This window comes from Choloepus didactylus, chromosome 24 (genome assembly GCF_015220235.1).
Source record: "Choloepus didactylus isolate mChoDid1 chromosome 24, mChoDid1.pri, whole genome shotgun sequence".
Taxonomy (NCBI): Eukaryota; Metazoa; Chordata; class Mammalia; order Pilosa; family Megalonychidae; genus Choloepus; species Choloepus didactylus.
The window spans coordinates 7,824,471-7,851,724 of record NC_051330.1 but is presented as its reverse complement, the minus strand read 5'-3'; the positions used below and the strand labels follow the sequence as shown (position 1 = coordinate 7,851,724).

Below are 27,254 nucleotides of genomic sequence, written 5' to 3'. Positions count from 1 at the left end.
CAGGAGTGAGCTCTGTGATTATCTAGTCCAACCTGAAGAGTTTGTAGATGAGGAAGCTGAAGCCAAGATCAGTTCAATGTCTTGCTTATGATTCCCTATTAGCAAAGGCAATGTGAGAAAATAACCCAAGTTTTCTATCTGGAGTGTGACAGTTTAAATTTATGAATACTGTCATTCCTTATTTAGGAAATGCATTCCTAAAATACAACACTAACTGATATAGTTTGGGGTAGGAAAAAAACAAAACAAGATCTGTTATCTGAAATGCCTACTATTCATCTGATGATAATAATGCAAATCCTCCATATTTTTATGACACACATTTGACCTTTGAGAGACTGAGGGAGCTAAATGACAAGATATTGGAGCAAAAGAAAGTGCCTAGCTCTGGTGAGTTGGGAGTTGGTGGAGGGGGTGCCAGCGGCAGGATGATGCTGTGGACAGCCAGAAAGTGATGGAAAGACCCTCTCGTGTGCTCTGGAGAGCAGCTGGGACACCTGTCTTCTTTCTCCATCTCTGCCACTGACCTACAGAGAGGACTGGACATGTCTTTTAATTTCCATGGGCTTCAGTTTCCTCATTTGTAAAATGAGGATGAGTTTTAGATCCTATAATAGTAATGCATCCTGCATACAACTAAGCGTTTGATACAAGTGCCTCTGGCCCCTTTTTATGGCTGTAATTTTGTGGTTGCAATGATCACGTTCTTTCACTGAGTATTCAAATGCAACAGTTAGGACATACTCAGGAGTTTAAGACCTTTGCTAAAATGATACCATAGAAAGCAGAATCTCTCTCATAAATGGCGAGGCACTGCCCACGTTGAACGCCCTGGAGATGTCTGTGCCCTGTTGTGTCATTTCTCTACAGGTGCAGTGCCACAGTTACACGGGATACTGCTGGTGCGTCACTCCCAACGGAAGGCCCGTCAGCGGCACGGCGGTGGCCCACAAGACGCCCAGGTGCCCAGGTGGGTGGAAAGCAACCTGCGCAGTGGATCCTTGCTGCTGAAATTAGTTTGCTTTTTTTTTAATCTGACTAACTTATGCTTGATTTCTCATAATTGAAAAGGAAATTCAGTTTAGGTGGAATTTTGAGGGATTGTGGAAATGGGTTTTGATCATTGGACAAGACCTAAAATATTAGAAGAGTGTTTTTTTCTTTCTTTCTTTTTCCTCTCTTCTTCTCCTCCTTTCTTCCTTCTCTTTCTCCTCCTTCTCCTCCTCCTCTTTCTTCTCCTCCTTCTTCTTTAATATAGCCAGGGAACAGCTTACCAAATGAAGATACCACCCCTGGATCAGCAATGTGATATCTTATGGTGATTTGGGATTCTCAAATTTTTAAAATAATCACTAGGACGGTATTCACCAGTGGAAATGACCAAGTGTTTTCTTTGGCAAAAAAAATATGAAAAAATCTGGTTTTTGTGCATATAATTTGCAAAGAAAACATGGATCATTCTTCAGAGCTCAATTTTCAGATGTTTTATTTGTTTGACTTTATTACTCATAATGAGGGTTTGATGTACTAAACTAGTCATGTCGATGGGAGAATCATCTATAAAATGGTCTGTTTCCCATTAATATTTTACAAAAAATGCGATAAATAATTCAGGTCACTTTTATATGAATATGGTCTGCAGCTCAATTTTTGATTACCTTGTTGGGGAGACTTATCAGACCATCTTTATAAAGTGTTATGCTCTAGCCATTGTAATTCCTATATTGCACATACTAAAATTGGCAAAACATATCATTATGTAACAATAATGAAATACAGAGCTCTTTTCCTGAATTTTCCCATATAGATGAAAACCTTTTGCCTTTGGAATATACTTTTAACCTTATTTTCTTTTTTCTAGGCATTTTATATTTAGAAATTCTGTTATTATTCAGATATTTAATGAACATTTCAACCAAGGTTAAAACTCGCAGGATAAAAACGCACAACTCCTGATGGCTTCTATAAGCATGATGCAATTAATAATTAATAATATAAAACTTAATATTTGAGATGACTGGTCAGCACTCAAAAGCTATGTCAACCGTGGCCTAAATATTGCTGAAAAAATATTTTGAGCAAGCTAACATTGCAACTAATGATAATAATTTTCAACTCATGGAAGAAATGGAAGAAAGCTAATTAACATAGCTTTAGTTGGCTATTGTGTGTGTCCCTCAATTGAAAGGATACTTTCATGTATTTTTTTCTATTTCGTCTACTTAGCAGCCTTTAGATTTAGTCTTATTTTACAAAAGGAGGAAACAGAGGAGATATTTGAGTCTCTGTGATTTTAGTGATACTGTTTGAAATGGTAAGTAGTGTCTGAAAGAACTTTCTTAGAAAACCATGTGTAAAATTGGTTGAATTCTTTCAATCGCCAAAGAAACTTCATTTTTGAAATCGAATCCCTGTGCTGTTCACTCTTCTTACTTTTTTCCAACAAAGTATCAGTAACTTTTTTTTTTTTTTTTTGCATAGAAATGCTCCATTTTTTCACTGACTATGTTGTTCTTTTGGCCAAAGGAATGGATTACAGAAGAAAGGGTATTGTTTCCTTTTGCACAAAAACCTGGTATTTATTGTGTGGATATTGCTACCGAGTACCAAATGTTTTAGATTAAAAGTTAAAAAGTAAATGAGCAGGTTCTCCTCTAAGCCATTGTCTTCTGTAAGGGTGCACATTACTTTATACTTTAACAATATGTTTACGTGGCTGTAACCTCAAAGTTGGCTTGGAAGTGTCATTTTACACTGATTGGCAGAACTGATATATTCCATAACTCCCAGAGAGTTATGGAAAACTTTTTTAAAAACCCAGCTGCATTCCATGCTTTTATTTGAAAAGCTCTGTGCGTGAGAGAGCAGGTGCCTGTGTTAGGAGCCCTTGTGAAAACTTTATATGGTTGTGGTAAATTGTTGGGAATATTTTGAAATGTAAGGGAGAGTGAGGGGAGAATTGAGTACAGACACACACACAGAGATTTTGGTAAGCTTCTGCGTAATGTAAATTAATTAATTCATTTCTTCCCGGATATTGACACAGCCTGGAAAAAGAATGCAGAATAGCTGGACGACAGGGTTATCAATTTACTTGATATTGTGAATAATAAGTTTCACAGTTGGCCAAAGTTTTCATCTGCAAATACCCAGGGGATTCAGTTTCTAGGTACTTCATCAGTAAGTGCTTCCCCATGATACATACTACAACGAATGTGCATTATCCACTACTTTCAATGATGGTAGTGATTTTCATTGTTTATTAAAATTGGGGAAAGATTCTGCATGCATTAAATTTCCATATTTAACAGTTACTTTTTGCCAAAAGATAAATGCTTTATTCCAGGCCTACCAACTAAGTACATGCTACAAATATTTTAAAAGCAGAAGATTAAAAATTAGTAGACAGTAATTGTCACTTAGAATGTGCATGTGTGAATGTGTATTACAAGTCCATGGAAACACATTGAGGCAGGCCATAAGATGAAAAGTTGGAGTGTGGAATAGATATTATTAGTATGATTTCAGCCGAATGGAAAAGTGCCCTGTACCCAAATCTTTTCACCTTCTCACTTGTCCCAGAATGACCTTCAAAAGGGATTGAATTGTTTTATTTCCCAGTGATATATTTTTAACCATAAATGCAAAATACCCAAATTCCTGTCAATCAATAAGAAAAGTAAGATGAGGCGACCTAGTGGAAAATGGGCAAAAGTCTTGAACAGGCAGCGTTTTGTAAATGAGGAATTCATTTTGCCGATTATTCCATAAATGAATAAAGATATGAGAAGATGCCTAGGCTCATTAGTATCAGGAAAATGCAAATTAAACTCGCTTTAAGGTTGTGTGGTTATTTGACCTCTTTTCCTGAGGACTTTGACAGAGGGAAAGAGATGAGATGTTTAGGAAGTGGTAGAAGGGGGGAGAAGGAAAGGATGGGTCCCTTAGTTGGAAGGGAGAGTGGGAATGAACAGGGCATGAATATGAATTTTGAGAACACCACTTACAGCAAACATTAATTTTTGTGTTCCCCAAATTCTGATTTATTCTTAAGAATAATAGACTCTGGTCCTTGTTTTCCTTCTTATTATGTTTGCTTGTATGTGAAACATATGAAAAGATGAACAAGGGTGGATAGAAAGCTTTTGAAGAGTACTTTGGGGATAAGAGGGATATATATCAATGGTGAGTGGCATATTTCCTTTAGAGTTATTTAGGAACAAAACACTGCTCTTTAGGCTCTATCCAAATATCCTTCTCTGCCTTGCCCTGCCTAAAAATGGGCATTTCTTGCTCATCACTTGGAGATTTATTCTCTCCATCAGGGCCCTGTTGATTTAGACCTGCTGGGTCTGTAGATGACTTTTTGCTCAAGGAGTCTTGTCTTGCTCCAGAAATGCTCGAGGAAGATATAATAAACGACAGGGAGCCCACTAAACATTTCCTTTATGTCCTTTTGGCTGCTTAGGGTGAGTCAGGCTCAACATTTCTCCAGCTATACACAGTTGATTTATGTGTATTCTGTAGGGGATTTCCTTTTTATAAGATTTGAAGAATAACATTGCTGGGGGCTGGTGTAGGGCTTAAAAGGGAAGGACTTTTTTCCAGGGGAGGATTTTTACAGCCAGCCTATACTCTATTCTTTGGAAATAGCTTCAGGATTTTAATCTTGTCTCTCCTTGTAACTGTGTCCTCTAGCCAAGAGCTTATTCCTGGCATGAGTACAAAGGGGTTTAAGATATTGTAAACTGAACTTACATGCAAGAATTTTTAATATTACAATATCCAAAGAATCTTAACATGTAGCTCGGATTTAGTTGTTTTTGAGGTAAGCTAAGATTTCGATTTACGGAAGAGAGGAGTAGAAATATATCACAAAGCCACGGCAACTGATGCTGAGCTTGAGATCCATCTCCCACACTTTTTAAAACCAAGGGCAGGGCACAGTCCAGCATAGTTGCAGGCTGAAGGTTTGTGGTGAAGCAGAGGAAATCATCTTATGCACCCTGACATAGCCATGTCCAGTCTTCAATAGTCCCTTCTCATGGGGTAAAAAAAAAAAAGCTCTGTATTTGTCCCTGTTTGTTTCCTAACAAGTTTTTAGAACATCAAACACTAGCTATAGTTTGATTTTAATTATTGAAGACTTTTCATTCCCTATGCCAGGAATGAGTGGGTTTGTGATCTTTTTGAGGAATTTACCCATTCTTGTCTGAATGTGAATCTCTGCTCTAATGCACTCCACTTGCTTAGCTCAGAGACTTCTAAAATTGGGTCTTGAGAATCTCAGCCATAAATGACAAAAATGTCTCGGGTTGAATTGAATAATATTTTGATATATTATTCACAATAATTGAATGATAATTTAATAATAATAATTGAATAATTGATCCTTGCATGCATCTTCCTAAAGTGCTTAAAGTTTGGCCTCTACCCTGAAGTGGTGGAAAGTCATGTTTGTATGAGTATCCTAAACGATTTCTGAAAAATTTTACAAATTTTACTTTATGAAGAGTACCTAACTTTTTTTTTTTTTTTTTTTTTAATTTTCCCTGACATCAAGTTAAGGACCCTAAGTGGCAAGGAACTTGAAAGAAATATTCAGAACAATTGAATTCCCCAATATTGACATCAACAAGACAGCTGTGGTTGGCTTCTAATTTCTCTCAAATATTTCTCTATAAAAGTTATTAAAATTCAAATTTGAAGTTGCTTTGCTTGAGTTGGAAAGGCTACAGAACAAAGCCACCCCATCTCCCTCTGCAATTGCTTTTTCTTTAGGCTTAAGAGTTCTCTTCTTGAGAAGTAATAGTAATAAAATAAAATATTTCCATTCATGTTGGAAAGGAAGTGTAAAAACAAACAACCTTACCAATTACTAGAAAATGCATTGAAAGTGTAGCCCACTTTTCTGGGCTTATGAAAACCACCGATAAATAATACTTTTGTCTACCAAGTTTCAATTATAGACTTCAGTAAATATGTAAATCTGAATTTTATCTTTGTTAAAAAAACAAGTGATTTTTAAGAGAAAATACAAGTTATATACTATATGACAGTTTTTTCTGTTTGGAGAAAATTCATTTTACACCCATAATGAGGTAAAATAGTAATTTGATACTAGCCCACACTGAGCATGCAAAATTTCCAATGGAAGTTCCAGATTGTGGAAACTTGTGTTTGATTGATACTGAAAATGTTTAAAAAATTAAATAAAATGTTCAAGGAAAAGGATACAGGTTGTGGTTATGATGTTAAATGAGAGACTTCACAGCCTGTTGGAGAATCAGGGAAAGGATCTTTGACTGATCACGTTCTCACCTGCAAGAGCCAAGGATCAGATTTTCTTTCTATTCTGACTAAGAATGGCCTTGGCTCATTGCAGAAATGGATGGTGTTTGTACATCTCAGCTGAGAGCCACCTCTGCAGCCACTTTGCTGTCTGTTCCTCTCTCTTTCTCTCTCTCTCTCTCTTTAATTTGGATGTAGTTTTCTTTTTAAATTTGGACTTATTTTTGGTGTATTCAACTCTCTGATAGACAATATTTTGGTGTGGTTATTTTTCCTCCCTTTTATGTAAGGATTTTCAAGGGTCTAACACTTGCATTTTTATTGTCATCTTCTCTATTATTGTACTTTATTGTACATTTAACTTGGTGACTAATTTGTAATTAAAACTTTCATTAATTTAAAGTACTGTCCTCATCTTTTCTTCACCACACCTAGTCAACACATGACTTTTCTCTGCTATTTTCTAATATATAATAAAACTTTCTATTAGCAAGCAAGAAGTAAATGGTTCTAGTTTACATAGCTCCATTCAAAGAAATGGTTTTCTTGTGTATTCTTCCAGATATATTCTATGCACATTAAAACAAGTATATATGTATTTTCCTTCTTTACCGCCTTGGACAAATAGTACATTTTTGAAGCACACTTTTTTTTCTCTCATGTGTAACCACAATAGCCAAATATTGGGAAGATTTATGAATTGATTAAACAGTTGTATGATCCTTTTTCAAGAATGATATACCTGTACTCATTTTTCTCTCCTGCCACTGAAGTATGTAGAACATACACAATAAAATAAAAAAAAGAAAGCGCATGAAATAAAAATATTAATGTGGACACTAATGGAAGGTGAATCCAGAAATAATCTCTCAAATTTTTTTAAAGAAAAATTTGTGATTTGTATAATTTCTTCTTTTTTTTAGAGAAAGAAATTCTCAGAATTGAAATGTTCAGAGTGCTGGAATCAGCTATTAGTAAATTCAGAAAATTATTTTTGTCTGACCCTTCCCTAACCAGTAATTTCAACTATTCATGGCCAAGATTCACTAAATAGGAAAAAAGACCTATAAAAAGTAAAAACTGAATGCCACAAAGTCCATTCACTTGCCTCATTGCGGGGAGGAACTGAGCTGTGTACTCCAAATTCAAAAGTATAACAAAAGTTGATTGAGTGAAAAATAAATTGATTTTGTTTGGTTTCTCTATACACAGAAATGTAAAAGAAGAAAAAGAGGGGAACTGAGGTTGTGCTAGCGTCTGTGTAGCAAGAGGGAGCCAGTGACAACTGGACAGACAAATTAACAAGGATATTAATAATATGTGAATAATAACTAGTACTAAATAATAACTTCAAAAAGCATGGCGGCCAAGCCATTTTGTTTAGAGCTGTTGGTTTTTGAGTTTTTGTGGGCCTCAGTCAGCTACAGGGCCAGGCACACCACAGATTGCCAAGCCCACACCCAGAATTTCTGATTTGGTTGGTGGGCCCTGAGAATTCACCTTTTTGACAAATTTCCAGGTAAAGTAGATGCTTCTGAACCAAGGAACCACACTATGAGAACTGGTGATTTGAGGCCACGGGCTCCCTGCTGCCCAGTAACACACGGGCAGGTCTACACTTGCCCGCCACAGTGCATTCTTTTTAGCACTAGGCAGGTTATGTGTGATCACCAATCCCTCTAGCTGCCCTTGGATTACGGGCTTATTTAGCTGATTTGGCTCCAGATGGGGAGAGCATCCTAACAGGAGACCTTGTTACAGTCCCTCCAGTTCTTAGTTCCATGTTGCCTAAGAAAAATGAAAAGAATTTGATTCAAGCCCCAATCAGAGATCTGTAGAATCTGATGGAATGGCATATGTTTCAACTACAGAAAGTCATATGGTTGTGTCAGAAGTCGGGGGTGGAATTGTAGGGAGCCCTGGCAATCTTGCGTGTCTCCGTACAGGCCTTGGAGGCCAAGCTCAACTGTCGCCTGCCCCGAGCCTCAGCAGAATGCCTGAGATCCTTCCAGAACACCGCAAGGTAGGCAGTCTCATGTGGAGTCCATTGCTCATCCACCTGCCTGTCCTGCAGGATGCTCTGTGATGGTGAAGTTCACTGTCAACTTGGCCAGGTGATGGTGTCCAGGTGTCTGGTCAAGCAAGCACTGACCTGGTGGTTACTGTGAGGGTATTTCAGGAACTTAAGTCATCAGCCAGTTGATTGCATCTGTGGCTGATTGCAACCAATTGAGGAGATTGCCTTCAGCAATGAGGGAAGTCTCTTCCAATCAGCTGAAGGCATTAAAAGGAGAAGTAATGATTTCAGCAATCAGAAGGGAGAGTTTCCATCTCTACTTCAGCCAGCCAGTGTCTCCCAGGGAATTCATCAAAAAACTTCATTGGAGTCCATAGCTTGTGGTCTGCCCTACAGAATTTGGACTTACCATCCCCACAGTCACATGAGCCAATTCCTTTAATAAGTCTCATAATATTTACACACACATATATACATATATGTATGTATATTTATAAAATCTCCTATTGGTTCTGTTTCCCTGGAGAACCCTGCCTAATTCCCCTTCTATTTTGTGTAAGCGTGCCATGAGATGGTTTGCCATCTCCCTCCCCAGCGAGGCATGGGATTTTCCACCTTGCCCTCCTTTGGGTACAGTTGCAGGTTATAAAACGCCTCGGCTGTATAGAGTTGACTCCTCAATGACAGACTGACCCACTGCTGGTTCCGTCTGTCATCTGACAGCTCCAGTTTGGTTCAGCATGGTCCTAGGATATCAGGCATGCAGTGAGCTTACACCAGCTTATCTTGCTTTCCCTGTCTGACTAATAAACAGTCTAAATCTATTTGGGCTCACAGTCTGCTTCCTAGCTGAGTCTACGGAAGTATAGCATGTCAACCTGCAGCTGCCATCAGGCTGCTTGGCCACTGGACACTGATCATGTCCCCACCCCATGTATGAGGGAAGTGCAGTGGAATGCTGTGTATGTGACTTCCCTTTTGCATTTTGAGCTGGTGGGATAAGAAGCGAGTGGCTTTTCTTCTATAGGAAGAGGAAAACCCGTGAAAATAAGTAATGCATTAATAGCTGACGCCATACAATTTGATAACACCTGGAAACCATCATCATGTCCATTCCATTGGAAATGGAATTAATAGTGAATCCAGATCAGCCGATTACCAGGATTCAATCTCCTGTCTTGTCTTGATAAGGACTGTGCAGATTTGGTGGATACAGACACTCGTCTTTTGGGTGCAGTAGTAAAAATTACACTGTAATTACTTGCTTGGGATCTACAGATGGAGAGAAGCTGGGACAGCACCGACTCATAAGAAGCTGTGCTGTTAGCGTTTTGCCAACAGGTGAAATGGTCTATGTATTGTCCATATTATAGACTGTTCCATTTCTAAGCCATAGATGTTAATTGAGTTGCTTCTTCTGACAACCTTGGGAGGTAAGCTGGTGGTCGTAATGCCACCTTGATTTATAAATAATTGAAGGCCAAGTCGCTCTCATTGTACTTTATGGTTTCACCGATAGGATTATCTTGAGGCTCTCCTTTTAGGGTTGGCCTTTGAGAGGACAGTGACATAGGATTGGTTGGTTTTCATAAACCAACTCCGCTATCGTCTTCTACCCCGGGGTCCTCAGTGCCCCACCCTTCCTTCCCCACCATATCACTTCGTGCCCAGTCATTTTCCCACTTTCTCTTCTCCATCGGATTAACATCCCATCCCACGGGCCTGTTCTCAACCGGGAATGGGCAAGTGTGTCTGAAAAACAAACGGTGGCATCTGTAATTAACTAAAATTTTATTGACCTCAGTTCACATGACTCAGGGCTTTCCGTGCTGGGCTCCTCAGTAGACTCTACAGAGGCAGAGAAGACTAAGCAGACCCTGCAAATGTAAATGGTCAACATGAATGTAATGAGATAGGCTAGAAGTTTGCAGAAGGTGCTTCTGGAGCATGGGAGGAGGGCCCCATCTGTTCTCCATATTCTTTGGATATGCCATGCTCGGTCTCTCTCCGGGCCTTTGCACGTTCCTTTGCTCTTTCAGTAACACTCTCCCCTTCTTGTCTGCTTGACAACTGTTTACCCATTGGATCTTCGCTTACTTTTTGCTTCCTCAGAGACATCCTCTCTTACTGTGCAGACTACATTATAATACTACATAATATACTACTACATTATAATACTACTTATGCTACATAATAAGGTCTAAAACATAGCCTGGGATATTAGCACTGCCACCTCCAAGTTGAGTAGCCTTGGACGATTACTTACTTCTCTGCATCTCAGTTTCCTTGTGTGTATAATGAGCACAGTAGAAGAGCCTACTTCTTAGAGCTGTTGTCAGTAGAAAATTATTTAATGCCTGAGAGGCACTTAAGAACAGTGATTGACACAGAGTGAGCTCTACATACACAATTCTAACATAAAATTATTTGAATAATTACTGCCTAATGTCTATATCTCCAAACCAGACTAAAATGTTTTAGTGCGCTATCTATTGTGTTGCTTGTCAAAAGGCACACAATAAGTATTTGTTGAACGACTGAATGAACGAAAAGTGATCAGAGAGTAGGGATTTCGTGTGCCCGAGTGGGACAGTGAGAGAGGCTTCGAGGCTTAGATGATGCAAACTCTTGGTGTCCTGCCAGTGACAGCCACACTTTTGCTTCTGCTTGCCCCAGTTGAAGATAGCCTTGCTTTTTGAGAGCAGGATCTACAGCATCCTCTTCGTATAAATATATACATATGTGAAGAGAGAGAGGCTATGTATGGTCTCTATAGCATGCACATATATGCTATAGATATATATAGCATATCTGAGTGTTCTAAAGTGTTCTAAATGAACATTTACTTGTGTGCCTCTTATGTGTTGGTCTTTCTGCTAGCTTCATTCGATCCATTTATTATCACACTTTCCATTTTATGGATAAAGAAGCAGAACTGTAAAGAGGTTCAGGCACTGCCCAAGGTCACAGAGCTCGGAGAAGTTTGTCCTTCTGCCCAAGATCTGTCCTCCTCCTACACACCACACAAGTCCTGAATTGGAGAGCAAGAGGGCAGACAGAAACAGATCACTCCTAGACAAATCCCATTATTTCTACCACGGAGGTAAGACCCTGGAAGGGATGGGAGGACATTATGTCAGTGCAGTACACATGACCTCTGCAAGCAGAGAGCCCAGTGTCAATGGGGTCATCCAACAAGGCAACCCAGACAAACCCTCATCCGGTAAGCAAGGGAAGAGCACAGCCTTCTCTATTTCTTTTTTTCTATTCTTTTTTCGCTAAAGAAAAACTGCCCTACATTGTAAACCTGCCCCAAGATGGGAGATTTCCAGAAAGGGATAAATCACGCTAACAGGCTTGTTTAACTTCCAGCTGAAGGAGTCATCAATCCCCCATGTTAAACACATGCTCCTATGCGGTGAGCTGACCTCATTAAACCCTCTCACTTCTCCTCCAACCGTAAATATCACAGATCTTTCTTTTCTTATTTATTTTTAAAGTGCATTAAGTACTTGTGAAAGAAGCTGGTCTTAGACCACCAGCTCTTTTAGCAAAATACTATCCTTTCTGCTAGGGCTGTTTTGGCAACACCTTATTGCTGAGTACAGCTGGATTTGAACCAATCGCTTAGAACCTGAAGACTTAATAGCTCATTATTCCTCCCTCAAATCACAGAACTTTTCCTCATTTTGTATTTTTGTGGTTTCCTTTGCCAGAATCGCCTACCCTAATTGCTAAGAAAGCTACCCTTTATAAAATGGCATCTAAATGGGATGAGAGCTCACAAACAGAAGAAATTCAAATGTCTTTCGAAATACCAACCCAAGGAGCATCATTTATAAGTGTCTTCATGTGTATGAATAATTATCAGATTTTGGAGATTTAGGAAACCAGCCCAATGTTTTCAAAACTGTCTACTGTCTTCCAAAACATTGTGCACATCAGTGCTTGATTCTAGGCCCCTTGTAATGCACCTACGTACTAGACTCTTGCTTGTTACAAACACTTGGGAATTCTTCAATAAATCCTTCTCTCTTGGAAAATGTAATAAAAGAATAATGGTTGCTTTTTTTGTTCTGGATTCGTGTTCGTTTATGTGGTTGTGTTGTCACATGGAGAACGCTGTGGAGCTTTTTCCTTGGCTCTGAGGACAAGATGTTACAGCTCTGGAGGTTAGAGCTGGAAGGTATTGGGAAAAATCTTTTGCCTGGAATCTGTCCCAAATTCTGCCTTGCAAAGTATTTGAATCCTGGAGCAGGTTATCAAGGGACACTGGTTCTGTTTTAAAATTATTTCTGATGTATTAAGAACAAGATAGAATCCTATTTCTTGGGGTTTATTGAAGTAAATACTAATTGAATTTAGGGGCTGGATGAGCAGGCCACAGTGTTGGTTTGCTTGGAGAGAAAGATTGCCTGAGGGTAGAAGTAGATGATTTTTAAATGCTGTTTTCTGATCTCAGCCACTAATCAAATTTTGAATCTGCAGTTTGGACTGTTCTGGCCTTAGATTACAAAATATTATCTAAATTCAATTGAGAGGCTCTCTCATGGGGGCTGCTCTAATTATCATTTAGGCTGTTTACATTTAACTCACAATATAAAAACCTACGTAGTTATATTCAGAAATATCACTGAAATATTATTTCCAATCAAAAGTAGGAAATTTTTTTTTGACTCATACACGCAAGTAAATTGATGACTAGAAACGTAAGCTCTTTAAGAAACCTGGATTTGTAAAGATTTTGTACATAAGGGAGAAACAAGAAAGTAGGGTTCTGAAGGCTTTATGAGATGGCCACGCAATGGAGTCAGTTTTATTTCTCAGGGAATTCTTACCAGAAATAAAATTCTGTGTTTTGACACCTGGAAACAATGTAGCATTTTGCCAAGTGGTAACAGTAACAGCTGGGAAATAACCAAATGGCTTGCTTTCATAAACACTTGAAAATGGTCTGAAAAGAGATAAGAACCAGGAAAATCTTTTTTTTTTTTTTTTTTAATCTATCGGCAAAACCCAATTTCCAAGTTTTATTCAGTTCTTTCATGGGATGTGCAGCAGTAGCATCACATGTCCAAAGCAGGCTCCTGGAATCCTTGGAACGGAAATAATTGAGAGCATTCACATGTAAATTACCATTCAACCATCACCACCATGGCATTGCGAGATAAATGTCTATTGAAAATGGGTTGTTTGGGAATGGTTGCAATTTGTTCCCTTAAGTAAACTCACTGACTTAAGTTTGGATAAATATATGAGAACCCACCACCATAGTTAGGGTGAGTTCCATCTATATCGCCAGATAATGAACAGTCTCCAAAAGGTTATGTTATTTTTTTCTGCAATCAAAAAATCTTCAGTGCAATTAATTGTTTGTACATTTTCCCATTATATTACTGTTAAACGTCCAAGAAAATGGATGAACATCTTCAGAATGTCATCAAGTTTGTATTTTTAATGTAAATGTGGACCTATATTTCAATGTCATTACCAAAAGTTGAAAAAAGAACCAATGAATTTTAAGCTCTATTTCATAAGACATTTTTTTTTCTGCTAAGAAGTAAGAAGTGGTGCCTAGTATGTTACTTTAGTAATTCTAAATTAATTTTGAACAGAGTATTCTGAAATGAATCACAATTAAACTCCCAATTAATTATGAACAGAATTTTTTTATTCGTTTGAGTAGGTATAATAATGATGATGAGAAAAAGTTTTTACCTATTGTGGTTTCAGTCCTTTGGAAAAGAAAGTACAAGACTCATATTTGCAATATAAATCTTTTAGTAAAATAGAAATGTTGAACAATCATGTCACAAATTACTTAGTCAGTCTTAGTATATTTCCCCTACAAAAGGAGAGTTTCACATTTTCTTTTCTATAAAATTGGAATCAAACTGAAACTAGGGTCTTTTTTTTAAATTATCTTTAGTTGCAGAACTTATTATTTTTAAAAATATTTCAATTTTTTACCTAAATCTCTCCATTCACCCAACATGGTGTTATATTTAAGAAGGTTATTATGGAACTTTTCAAGTAAAGAGACTTTAATATATTGGCTTAAAGGGTCTTACATACATGTTCAATTAATTAGCAGCAGAACTAGAAACTAATCTTCTAATGTTTCCTATTCTAGAGCTTGTTACTTTAGATAGTAATGTCACCTCATGGTACTAGATAGCTTGTATCATTTAACTAGAAATTTCCATTAAAAATGGAAAAAAATAATTGCATAACTTAATTATTGATAATAATTTGACACTGAAAAAATAATATTATTCCTTATTTTCCTCTTTTAGGTTCCATAAATGAAAAGTTACCACAAAGAGAAGGCACAGGAAAATCAGGTAACTATCTTAAATGAATTTCCATGATAAATATATAACATCTAGTCAAATCTATGCCTTAAAATAACTCTTATTTCTCAAGTTCAAATTTAAATGCTTATCAGTAATCAAAATGAAAGATGAAACAGTTTGTTAATTATTCATTCAACAAATAATTTATTCAGTATTTAGTATTGTCAAGTACTTTGCAAGGTGCTGGGCAAATTTGGTGGAAAATTTGGTGTCCATATCAGGGTTTCTCAAATTTGGCATGTATTAGGACCACTTGTAGATGTTATAACATGGAGTTGGTAGGTGCCACCCTGGAGAACCTGGGTTGGTGGCTTTGGAGCAGGGTCAAAGATTCAGTATTTTGGCTCTACAGCTGATTCTAAAACAGATCAATCTTTGAGGACCACTGACAGAGATGTCTCAACTCTTCCTGATAAAAAGAAAGCTTTTCCCCATATACAACAATTGCTTCCTCTTTGAGTGCTAAAACCCAGAATCGGGTAGAACAGTTGACCATTTTCCTTTTAAAATTACTCTGTAGCATCCAGGCTCGTCTCTCAGTAGTATGACATGTCTACTATGAATTTTCTCATCCTTTAGTCCCGAGTTTTATTCATTCCTATTCCTTAAGCTTATATTGACCGTGAGTTAGGTATTGCCTCTGCCCTAGAAAATTACAGTCTCTTGGTATTATTAAGGTACATACATGAAATAGGTACATACATGAAATAGGTACTATTTTAGATGAAGTTTTAGAGAAGAGGCAGAGTTGATGGAATGGTTTCATGGAGAGGAGTACTTGATTTGGAACATGGTGAATATAAAGCTTTGGACAGGTATAAAGTGGAGCAGGAAAAGGCTCATTGTTGAGGAAAATAGCCCATTTTCCAGCTGAAAATTGGTAACAGATGAGGCAAAACCAGGACTACTGGCTTAAGAGAGGGTCTGTCTTTGGACAAGAAGGACATAAAGTTTCACAGACAGAAAGATTTTCACGTTTGAATGGTCTTGAATGCTGGAATACACTGGTTGGATTTGAGCCTTTAAGTTATTGGAGGTAGAAATGCTAATATTTTTTAGAGAAGATGAAGTGACAACACTGATGATTAGAAAAATTAATCAAATGCTGAAAGGGAGAAGATTGAAGGAGGGCATTTCAGAAGGAGGCTATTTCAGAGGGCATTTCCTAATCTCTTTCATTATGATACCTGGTGAACCCACTGTAAAGAAAAAGTTCCTGGGGAATTGATACTTGGGCACAGAAATTAATTTAAGGTGGAACAAGTTTCTTCTATTGAAGCTCCATTGTTCTACAGACACTAATACATGTAACAGAGAAAATATATCAAATTCAGCATCAAAGCTGGCTTATAGATAAAAAATGAAATGCTTAACAAACTTGAAAAGAGAAAATGAAAAATACAGTTTTCTATTTTTTTGTTTTATTTTCTTAAGTGTGTCTTCTGCAGGTGACAGTGGGCTATATGGGAATGTAATTATTATTCAGGTGTCAGGAGAGACGAGTTTGTGTGAGGATAATGAAACTGATAGAGGGAGGATGGAGAAAGGCAGAAAATAGCAATGTGTTCTGGTCCTTGAAATTAAGGAAGGGGGAGGAAGAAGAAGGCAACTGGGCACGTGACTAATGATTATTCTTTCACCTGTGCCCATCATTTCACTCATCATGGTTAGCTTTGTGGAGTTTTGGTTAGTTAGGTGGAGTATTTGGTTAGATATGCAGAGTTTTGGGTTGGCTCTGTGGAATTTACAGCTGGCATGGCCCCAGGGATTTTAGATAAGGGCTGTGGCCCCAGATTGATGACCTGCTTAGTCCTCAGCAAAAACACACAACAAAAATATATTTAATTGTTGTCATTCTCAAAGACTTTTCAATATGTTCCCCATTTTATTTTAGCTTTGTGGACCTATAATCTTAGAAGAAGCTTATAAAATATTGATTAGCAAACTACTCCTAATTTATTGCCACTAACAATATGAGACTTGGATATTTCAAATAATTGATGTTACATTTTGACAATATTTGACAAATAGCAAACTTTTTTCAAGGAGATTGTTCAATGTTGATGATTTTTGAAAACTTCTATTTTTGCCTTTACCCTGAAAAGGACTTAAGAGAAACATTGTTTTCATTCCTCAAAAAGCTGGGAAATTAACAAAGCAAATCCATATTGCCTGGCCCTGATTTCCACCACTGTTTCTTGTATTTCGATCTTGAAATTATTATATAAATTACATGAGCATGTTTCAGTGTGGGGGAAAAAAACATAACAGGATGGTTCTTGGGAGTCCGTGCAATGTGCCTTGTAATTAATTACTTCTCCTGCTGGAGACTTCACTCCTTTGGAGTACAGCTTCTAGAAGTTCGTTTGCAGTGTCATTGTATTATGTCTCAAAGCTTTTTAAAAACGTATGCTTAACCAGGAAACCCAAAATGTGTTTTTCTATAAATTAAAAAAAAATATTCATTTGAATTATGTTTTCAATGAAATGAATGAAGGGCACTTTTAAAATCCACATACACTTTCCTCTATTCTCTGATCATGTTTTCACTCTTGCTCCTTCCACTCTGCCCCCTGTACCTCCCCATCTCGGCTTCTTTTATGTACTGTTCTATCACAGAAGTAGGTAGAGGGAGATCTAAAGGTTTATAAAGATGTACAGGGAAGCAGTGCACTCCATGATTCTTTAAACTTTGCCTTTCAACCTAGGAAAAGAGTGGACATATTAAATACACCTGGCTTTGACAATTCTCCTCCTTGCCCATCTCCCTCATTTTTTAACTTCTAGTGAACTGAATTCACTGCCTTTCTGATTTCGAATTTTCTTTCCCCGTGCTAGAGTTCCCTTGCTTCTATTATTTCTATCTTTCCTCATTTCTGTGTCCTCTAATTGGCTCTGATGGTTTAGAACCAAATCTAACACATCTCTCACTGAAACATGTTTTTAGCGTTGAACAGCATTTTAAAATAATGGCTCACTAAAATAACTTATTGTTTCAATCAAGGCACTGCCTCAGTGTCAGTTTTTGAATCTGTACTGTGTTGTTGTTTTGGTTAATCTTGTGGGGGCTGTATGCTAATCATTAGCATCAATCATGTATGCACACTTATTTAACTTACTCTCATAATTGTAGTCTCCTTGCAAATCTTTTCCATTCTGAATTCAGATGATGCCGCGGCTCCCGCGTTGGAGACTCAGCCTCAAGGAGATGAAGAAGGTGAGATCCAGTAGATAATACGGTCTTGGCAGTTGAAATAGCCCAAGGGCAGTCATGGAATTGGGGGAATGAAATCAAGCTCAAATCTTGGTTAGAACTCTGGTTAAAATGGATTATAATTGGCCACTTACCACCTTTAAAAGGGTAGTCCCATTATGTTTCCTGATGACTTTGGGAGAATGAGTTTTTAAATATTGGCTGTTGAATCCCACTGACACAGTGCTTTCATAGAGCAGAAAGCTGTCATCTTTTTTAAATGAAAATTTAAAGACATAGCAGAAGCAGCCTTTTATCTTCTGCTTGAGAGTTGAAATGTTACCATTTAGATAATATGAAATATATATTTCAAAAGGGCACAATAATGTGTGTCACTTTGCCTGTTCATAGCTTTGTAAATAGACATTGCAAGGATAGATTTCTTTTTCTTACCCTTTAATAAATATTCTTAGCTATTTGCCAACATACAAGAAATTCTCAAGTTAAAAGGGGTCAGATAGGGTTTTAAGACAAGGTAAAAATAAGGAAATGCATATTATAAATAAATCTCAAAGACTGAAATGTAGATTTACATGATACCTTGCATATAATAATATAAGAATAATAATAAATAACAGTTGTGAGGCACTAAGTGCTATGAAATGTGTTGAACACACATTAACTCATTGAGTCCTCAGATAGTATTTCACAGATGAGAACACTGATATAACTTTTCCAAGTTCATTTATGGCTGGTAGATGGTGAAGGTTTGATTCAAACTCAGGTAGTCTATTTCTGGAGTCTGTGTTCTTAGGTAAATAATAGTGACCTGCATAATAAATATTCAATTTTATTTGCTAATCAAATTTACAAAAAATGATGTAATCCTATAAAGTTTTAGGTACAAATTATATTTTATACATTGTACTTTGTATTGAATCTTTTAACTGAGTGAAAACCCTGTATGTGATATGAATGACCATCTTTTACCTTTTTGCATATGGGGCTATTTTTTTCAACATGATTCTTTTAAAGTAGGACATTTCTGGATTGAAAGAGCTTTTAATTACACTTTTGGATGAAGAAAAAAAAAGAAAAATATATGCCAAAAATAATAATTTTAAATCTATATTATTGTTTCCTTTTGACTCATGCAAATAATCATTTAACTATTTCCTTAAAAATGTAGTGTGTCTTTACTATTTATTCATTTTTTAGACTACCTGCTGAAATCTTTAATTGAGAAACTCTGTCTTTTCATGATGAATTAAAAAATAATTATCATTTTATTTTGCTTTATTAGATATTGCATCACGTTACCCTACGCTTTGGACTGAACAAGTTAAAAGTCGGCAGAACAAAACCAATAAAAATTCAGGTAAAATGCACCTAAAGTTACTTTGTAGGGAGTTATTTAATAGATGTAGAAAATAGTTTTACCTTGTTGAAGTTAAATGTATAAGACACCTTTTTCCTTGATTACCAGTGAGCCATGTGGAAATAATTCTTACGATTTGTTCACCAAAACTATTTCAAATTTTGGCATTTTTATTAAATTTTCTAAACTCCTCAAGAGATTTCTCTTTATCTTCCAACCAATCTTCAGTTTTTAGGTATAAAAATGGAAATATTTGGTAGTGAATATTTGATTTTTGGCTTAATTTCAGAGATGTTGAAGCACATGGCTTATTTAATTTAAAAATCTCCCAAGATGTGCACATTGCATTTGCTACAAAACAGTGTTTGACAGAACTTACATCATTTTAAAACTGATTATTTTGACATTGTGTAGACAGCCAAGTAATGGGTTGCTTCATCTTTGGTTAATGATTTTAACCAGTTTCATGAAGAGTGATTCTTTAATTGTACATTTAGATCTCAGTTGATTGCCTGTTTGTTTCCTCTTGCCTTTTCAAATGAAGTTTTTCATACATTCTTACTGAATGAAAGAAGCCATTCTAGGTGTAGAGTAGTTCAGCTAATTTGAAAGCACAGATTCAGTAACAAATGTATCTTCCATGGTTGGCCTTGAGATTAGGTGATTGCACACATTCACAGAGGCAGTTTTAGCATCAGAGCATGATTTTTGCCTGTGGTTATGGGTTTCCTACAGTGTGTTTTTAATGTACATTTCCAAAACTTATTAAAGTTCAAGATATTAAGAATATTTGACATTTATACTCATTCTATACACATGCTGAAGAGGACTCAAGTTGAAATTGTCTATGTTGAGGAAATGTTTTACAATACAGTATGGCAAGCATTTTAAATGAAGATATGAATGAAGGACAATGGGAAGCAGGACCTTTTTCACCCTATTCTCTTTGTGGGATGAGAGGGGGCCTTCCATCTCCAATTCTCCATTCTTTTATCTTAACTAGGTGATATGATACCTACTTCACCCACCTCCCAAATTCGTTCTGAAGATTAAATGAAATGACGATGCGAACGTTTTATAGAACATGAATTGTCAGGATTACTACTAAAGTGTTTTATTGTTGACAAAAGGCAATCAAATCAGTTTGGCACAAATGTAAGCTTCCTCTGGCAAAAATTTTGTCTGTAGTGTTCACTAGTCTGTCTTCATTCCATAAAACTGTGCTCATAATCGGCACTTGGTAAATATTTGTTGAATCAATGAATGAATGATTAAAACACATAAAATAAGGATGAAGGAAAGAGATTGGTAAGGTTGAAATGCATCAGAGTAGTTATTTTTAAGGACCCTGGAATCAGCCAATTTCACCATCATCGATATTTTTGTCTTTCAGAAGAGAATTTGTCATCTAGATAAGTGTTTCTGTACTGAGAGGGAGAGAGTGTGTGTGTGTTTGTAGAGGGGCTGGAGAGAGGGAGGGGAAGGGGTATATGGAAAACTGATATATATTATGTTCTTACTAAGTCATCTCTATACATCTTGACGCCCAGTACTAAAAGTAAAACAGTAACAGAAGATTGGTTGAAGTGAGCAACAGCGGATAAAGTAAAATTCTGCTTCTGTCTTTCAAAGGATATAATTGAAATATCCACACCAGTGGGAAAGAAAACTGGTAATAAAATATAGTTTCCAGGATAAACAATCATCTTTTAAAATATGGAAATTTTCCTCATTTCCATAGTTCCATGAGATATCTTCATTAGCTTGGGAGGCTTAAATCAAAGGTTTCTTGTGTGTTTTGATAAGGTTCATCTGTAAGGCAGCAGGAAAATGCTATGTTGAGTTTATTCCTTTCCTACAGTAGTGATGAAATCTTGATGTATGACTCGTGAAAGTGTAATTGAAGGATTGGATGTAACAAGCCTAACCTGAAGGCTTCTTGCCTGGATTTCTACCTCTTGGTGTTCCATAAGCATTGCCGCAACCCCTCTGTATCTTTACTTATCCTCAGCTTGTTACTTCCCAGGGCTTTCCCTTGATCCTTTTTGGCTTCCACTCCTGTTGAGCTGAGACAACAAGGGAAGAACCCGATGGTCTGACAACCAGATACCTGTATTCCAACAGCGTAGAAATTTAAAAATATTTATAGAATTTTGAAAAAAAATTCTCAGAAAATTATTGTCATAGACAACTTTTCCCTTTTTTTTTTTTTTTTATTTTGTTTGTTTTTACTTCAATATCTGCCTCAAGGTCTTTTTTTTTTTTATCTTCATTTTATTGAGATATATTCACATACCACGCAGTCATACAAAACAAATCGTACTTTCGATTGTTTACAGTACCATTACATAGTTGTACATTCATCACCCAAATCAATCCCTGACACCTTCATTAGCACACACACAAAAATAACAGGAATAATAATTAGAGTGAAAAAGAACAATTGAAGTAAAAAAGAACACTGGGTACCTTTGTCTGTTTGTTTCCTTCCCCTATTTTTCTACTCATCCATCCATAAACTAGACAAAGTGGAGTGTGGTCCTTATGGCTTTCCCAATCCCATTGTCACCCCTCATAAGCTACATTTTTATACAACTGTCTTCAAGATTCATGGGTTCTGGGTTGTAGTTTGATAGTTTCAGGTATCCACCACCAGCTACCCCAATTCTTTGACAACTTTTCCCTTTTGTATAAAGATATCAACTGTAAACTTCTCTCATGAACTTTAGAAATTCAGTTACTTTTATTCAAGCTCATCACCATATTTCATAATGCTGTCTTTTCTTTGATTTACTTCTGTATTATATAGGGTAGTGTGTTGGAAATTAATTAAAGCAGTCTATGTTTCGGATTTACTAGTGGATCTTGAAAGTTTCTCATGGGAGAAGCAATATGGCAGTAACTTGATTTGAGAAGTAAATGTACAAATTACTTTAAACAATGTCACTGGGAATGCACATTGTTTTTAAGAAGAGCAAATTTAATTGACAGTAGGTTTTGACAAATAAATCCATATAGGCTCATGGAACAAGTACATTTTTGTGTTTCACCCTTCACTTGCCATGACCAGATTTTTGGGCCATTGTGTGACCTGCCAATTACAATTAACCAATAAAAACAATGCAGGCTTTCAGTATTTAGTGGGACTGAAAATAATGTTTCAGGAAATTCCAGTTTACATAAGTTACCCTACACTATAATTTGACTTAAATCAGCCCAAATGAATAGAATACAAACATGACATGGAGTTGATTCATAGACATGGGGCATGAAATTATTGGATTATATTTATGTTTTACATACCAATTGTCCAGTTGCAGCTTCTTTCTGAAAATCTGAAGAAATTCAGATATAGCTGGAGTTTTAAGACATTAAAAATAGTCTTCATTTGTTAAGTTTTAACAGTGAAATGACGAACAATCATAGGATTCACATAATGACCACTGTTATGATTGAGATTTCAAATAGCAGAAGATTTTCATTTGTCTTTAATTTTAATTTTTAAAAGATTCTTTTAGTTTTAATCATATTGGTAGAAATAGGAAAATTTATTTAATGAAACAATTTCTGACGTTTATTATTCTGTATGTCAAGAAAAAATCCTGTTTGTTAGTAATCTTTCATGTTCCTTAAAAAAAAAGGCTAAAGTGGGAATGGATTGTTTGTTTTTATCTCTGATGTTTCTTTATATAATTAAAAATAGGGCTTTGTACTGAAATAGTATAATATTACTTTTATCACCAAATACCTACAATATGGTTACCATGCATAATGAGATCATACTGTGTAGATGTGGTCAGATGTATTTCAGAACATATTGTGACAATACTTTTTAGAACGAACCCTTCTTGCAAAGAAAAATAAGGTTCTCCAAGACTCCTAGCCTATGAAACTTTGCACACAGTAGGTGCTCAATAAATGTTTATTTGTTAAATTAATAAAGCATTTTATCATCCTATGTTCCAGAGGTACTCTGAAGGTAGGAATCATTGCTTTCTTTTACTAAGACACTCTAAACAAAACGAAAATATACAAAAATAAAAATAACTAGAAATGAAAGATAATCTAAGTACCACTATAATTTGACTGCTAGACTTGTGTTAATTGAAATTTAACATAAATGTAAATGAAATAGTCTCCTTTTGGCAGATTTGGTAAGAAAAACATCACTTCCATGATGTGAATCAATAGAATTCATTACTATCAATATATATTTTAGAGCATTGATTTATTACTTTGCTCTCTTGAATCATTTTATTATATTCAGTTTTATTATTCTATTCATAGAAGACATAACTTGATTACAAAAAATCTTATGAGATAAGAGATTTTGTAAGTATAATCTTTTAATTATATAAAATTCATTCATACATCTATTAATGGAACTGATACACATTTAATCAATACTCATTAAATGACACATTAGATACTTCCTGTATTTCTGGATTATTTCCTTTAAAATAAATCTGGAATATTAGCATTTTTGGGGGGTTAGTCAAACAAACTACTAACCTCCTCAAAAAATAGCAAGTGCTGCTTATGGATTACAAAGACCAACGTTCTTAGGGCTCTAAAATCCATCAGTAATACAATATTATATATAGAGTAAGCGCATAAAATAATAACACATTAAAACAAATTGAGGGGTTCTTACCTATAGGACAAACACCCACTGAAGCTCACATAATAGTTTTTATAGTAATGGTACTATTTGCAATCATTGTACCATGGCAAAATGATTTATAGAGAGGAGAGCTTGAAAAGAATGGGAAGAAGTATAGTGAATATAAGGCTAGGTTTCCAAATTTTGGTAGAACTATTATTCAATGGGATGAGTTAAGGTAAAACCAATCCTTAAACTAATTATGTTCATGCTTACGTCTGTGATATATATAATTTCAGATGCCATCCTCTTTTACAAAAATAAAATGAGAACTAGATTGCTGTCATATTATTTTCAGGTGTCATAATCTCTTACAAAATACTGAAAACCAGATTGCCATCACATAATTTTCACTCTAAGGACACAGAGTCCTTCAATTCATGCCAAAAGACTTGTACCCATTTCTATCAATTACCTAACTAATAACTGGTTAATAATGTTTTCATGCTAGGAAAGTCAAGGAGTCAATACTGTTTGAAACATGTAACACAAAGTTCAGGGATGAGAGGGTTGAACGGGGATCATTTTACATTGAAGTAACTCAAGCAATTTGGGAACTGCACTGAATCCTGGAGATTATTTAGTCCAACCCCATTGTTTTACAGATTGAAAAAGAAAAACTAAAGTGCTGAAGCTCAGAGAAGTTGCAAAACTCATTCATCGTCATAGAGCAAAAATTTCCATTTTTTCCTTCAGATTACTGAAGCCAAGCTTTCAGAAGTGCCTTGCATGCTGTTTAGGGTTTAATGGAATGATGGCATCTGAAAAATAAAGGCAACTACACAGACTACCTAATTCAACCCTTTTAATTTAGTAATTGATGAAATGGATATCAGAGAGGCAAAGTGATCCACTCAAGGACAGCATAGATGTCCATGTATTTAAACAAAGGTTTTGTTCATTAAGTAAAAACCAAGTTGCATGGACTTGAGCATCTTAACTCAGTATGTTTCCGGTCATCTGAAAACTTTATTCCTACTATGAAGGTTTCAAAAAATTGAAATGACTTCTGGTTATAAACTTGCTACCTAGATTAAAGTTTAAAGGATTTAGTGTCCTACTCAATCATTCCTAATTGTCATTGCATCTTCTAGTGTGCAAGCTGACTTCAGGGCTCTAACTTTTGGCATTATTGTTCTCCTGATCATTCTAATTTTGCCTCCAGGCATAGAATATGTTCCTCTGGGACCATGTGATTCCACCAAGGCTCACCACTTACTCCTTCACGACTTAACCTCCTCATATCACCATGCTATCCAACTCCCAATTTTCCAACTAAAAATCACCCTTACCTTCAACATCCTTGTTACCTTCCCGCATAATTAACATATTAAGATATTTTTGCCTTGTCAAGTCACAGCTGTGTTCCCTGATAATATTTAATAACAAATATGGTATCCCTTTTTAGTTTAGAGAGCATATTTCTAAACTTTTTATTTTATCTTCCCCAAACCCATATTGAGTAGACAGTATTAGAGCTGAGGTTGTCAAGGCTTGGAGAGATGCCAAATAGGCAGGGTCCATATTCCTGTTTTCCGTAACAATGTATTCTATAATAGCATATATAAAACCTGAGTGTATCCCCTTAAATACATAAATAGTTTGGGAGGTAATGTAGTAATTTGGCCATGTGGATCTTTTAACCTGGATGTACTTTCCTTCTTACTTCACATCAGTGCTAATGTTAGATAGTTACTTCAGGTCTTTTTCTGGAAAATAATTTTATCAAAGAAAATAAAATTTTAGGGTCCTGAAGAAATTGTCAACAAAGGCTCTCTTTTCTTAACTAAGAAAATACACATATTTCTCTATAAGAAAATATAGAGAAACAGAACTGACAGGGTGTGTGTATATATATATGTGTGTGTATATATATATATATGATGTAAATATTATGAGATTTTTATAAGAACTATCTCACGCAACTGTGGGGATGACCAAGTCCAAATTCCGTAGGGCAGGCCATAAGCTGGGACTCTGAAGCAAGTTTTCAATGAATTCCCCCGAGAATCTGTCCAGCTGAAGTCGAGATGGAAATTCTCCTTTCTGACTGTCGAAATCATCACTTCTCTTAAAGCCTTCAAATAATTGGATGAGACTTCTCTAATTGTGCAAGGCAATCACCTCATTGATAGTAGATATCATCAGCCATAGATGCAAGCAACTTGTTGATTGAAACCATGAAATATCCTCAGAGTAACAATCAGGCCTGTGCTTGCTTGACCAGACAACTGGACACCATCACCTGGCCAAGTTGACACATGAACTTAACCGTCACAACAAATGAATGTGATTAATTTAACAATTAGCAAACATTGAAATCATGTTAGACTCCACGTCTACCAAAGTGATCCACTTTTGACACCCAGATGGAATTTTCTTTCCTACCACAGAACTCTACCAGTAAGTGTAACACATTAGGAATTAGCGGAGGATAAGCAAAGATTACACATTTCCTATGTTTTCCTTTCTTTCTTATTTTGGAACACTGACAGAAATAATGAGAGGAGTTAACATTTCTTGCACATTCACATTTCTTTTCATGTATTATCCTACTATCCTACCTAGATTTCATAGCAACCCAATGATGGTACAATTCCTATCCTGTATCCATTTACAGGTGAGGAGAATGAGGGTTAGTAACCAACCTAAAGTTCCATCTAGTAAAGTCTGAAGCCTGGGACTGAAATTTCTGACTAACCAACCTGAACGCATGTTTCTAACCATTACACTTCGGACAGAATAAAGAAGTTTCTTCTGCTCCCTGAGTAGCTGCTGCATGGGCCCCACAAAGCTGTCTGAAACTCTCAAGCTATTGTGTGTGCTCAACTGGATTAAGAAATTAAAGCCCCTATTAATATACAAATGTTAACTTGGGGAAGTAATATGTAAAGCCATTATCAGCCATTAAACCTTTAGCTTAACTAGGTTAAGCTAGGGAATTGGGCAAAGAAGGGGTGAGGTGGGGATAGATGGGGACATTGTAACATGCTTGAGAATCTTCAGTGGCTCTGTTGCACACAGAAAATACCAGATCCCATAACCATGACTGGTCTATCCTTTTAGCGTCTTTTTTCTCATTTTCTTCCATGTGGAGTTTTCCCAACCAACTATTTCCCAGATTGTTCCTTTAAAAGCATAGCTTTTTTGGTCTTATCAACATTCTTTTTTCATGCTCCTGCTCCCAGGAATGCCATACCTTGTATTTTTTAAATCCTTTCAATTATTAATCACCATTGATTCTCCTTTAGATCCCAATTTTTGTGTAACATGGCCTTCTCCCTTCCTCACCCGTCTCCCTCCCTGCCCCACACTGGCCCTGCCATGTGCTTGTCATCTCTGGGGGCTCATTCCCT

At 36.3% G+C, this 27,254-nt stretch overlaps 1 protein-coding gene across 4 annotated transcripts in view; it reads left to right on the top strand.

Moving 5' to 3' along the window:
• The window catches only part of SMOC2 (SPARC related modular calcium binding 2), a 204,177-nt gene that overhangs the window by 71,850 nt on the left and 105,073 nt on the right, over positions 1 to 27,254 (top strand). For 2 of the 4 annotated variants that reach the window (XM_037817689.1, XM_037817688.1), the window contains exons 4-7: positions 871 to 970; positions 14,605 to 14,652; positions 17,831 to 17,881; positions 19,161 to 19,235. In XM_037817689.1, the coding sequence (XP_037673617.1) occupies positions 871 to 970; positions 14,605 to 14,652; positions 17,831 to 17,881; positions 19,161 to 19,235 (274 nt within the window). Of the gene's footprint in view, positions 1 to 870; positions 971 to 14,604; positions 14,653 to 17,797; positions 17,882 to 19,160; positions 19,236 to 27,254 lie in introns of all 4 variants that reach the window. The other 2 variants (XM_037817687.1, XM_037817686.1) reach the window with 1 other exon arrangement.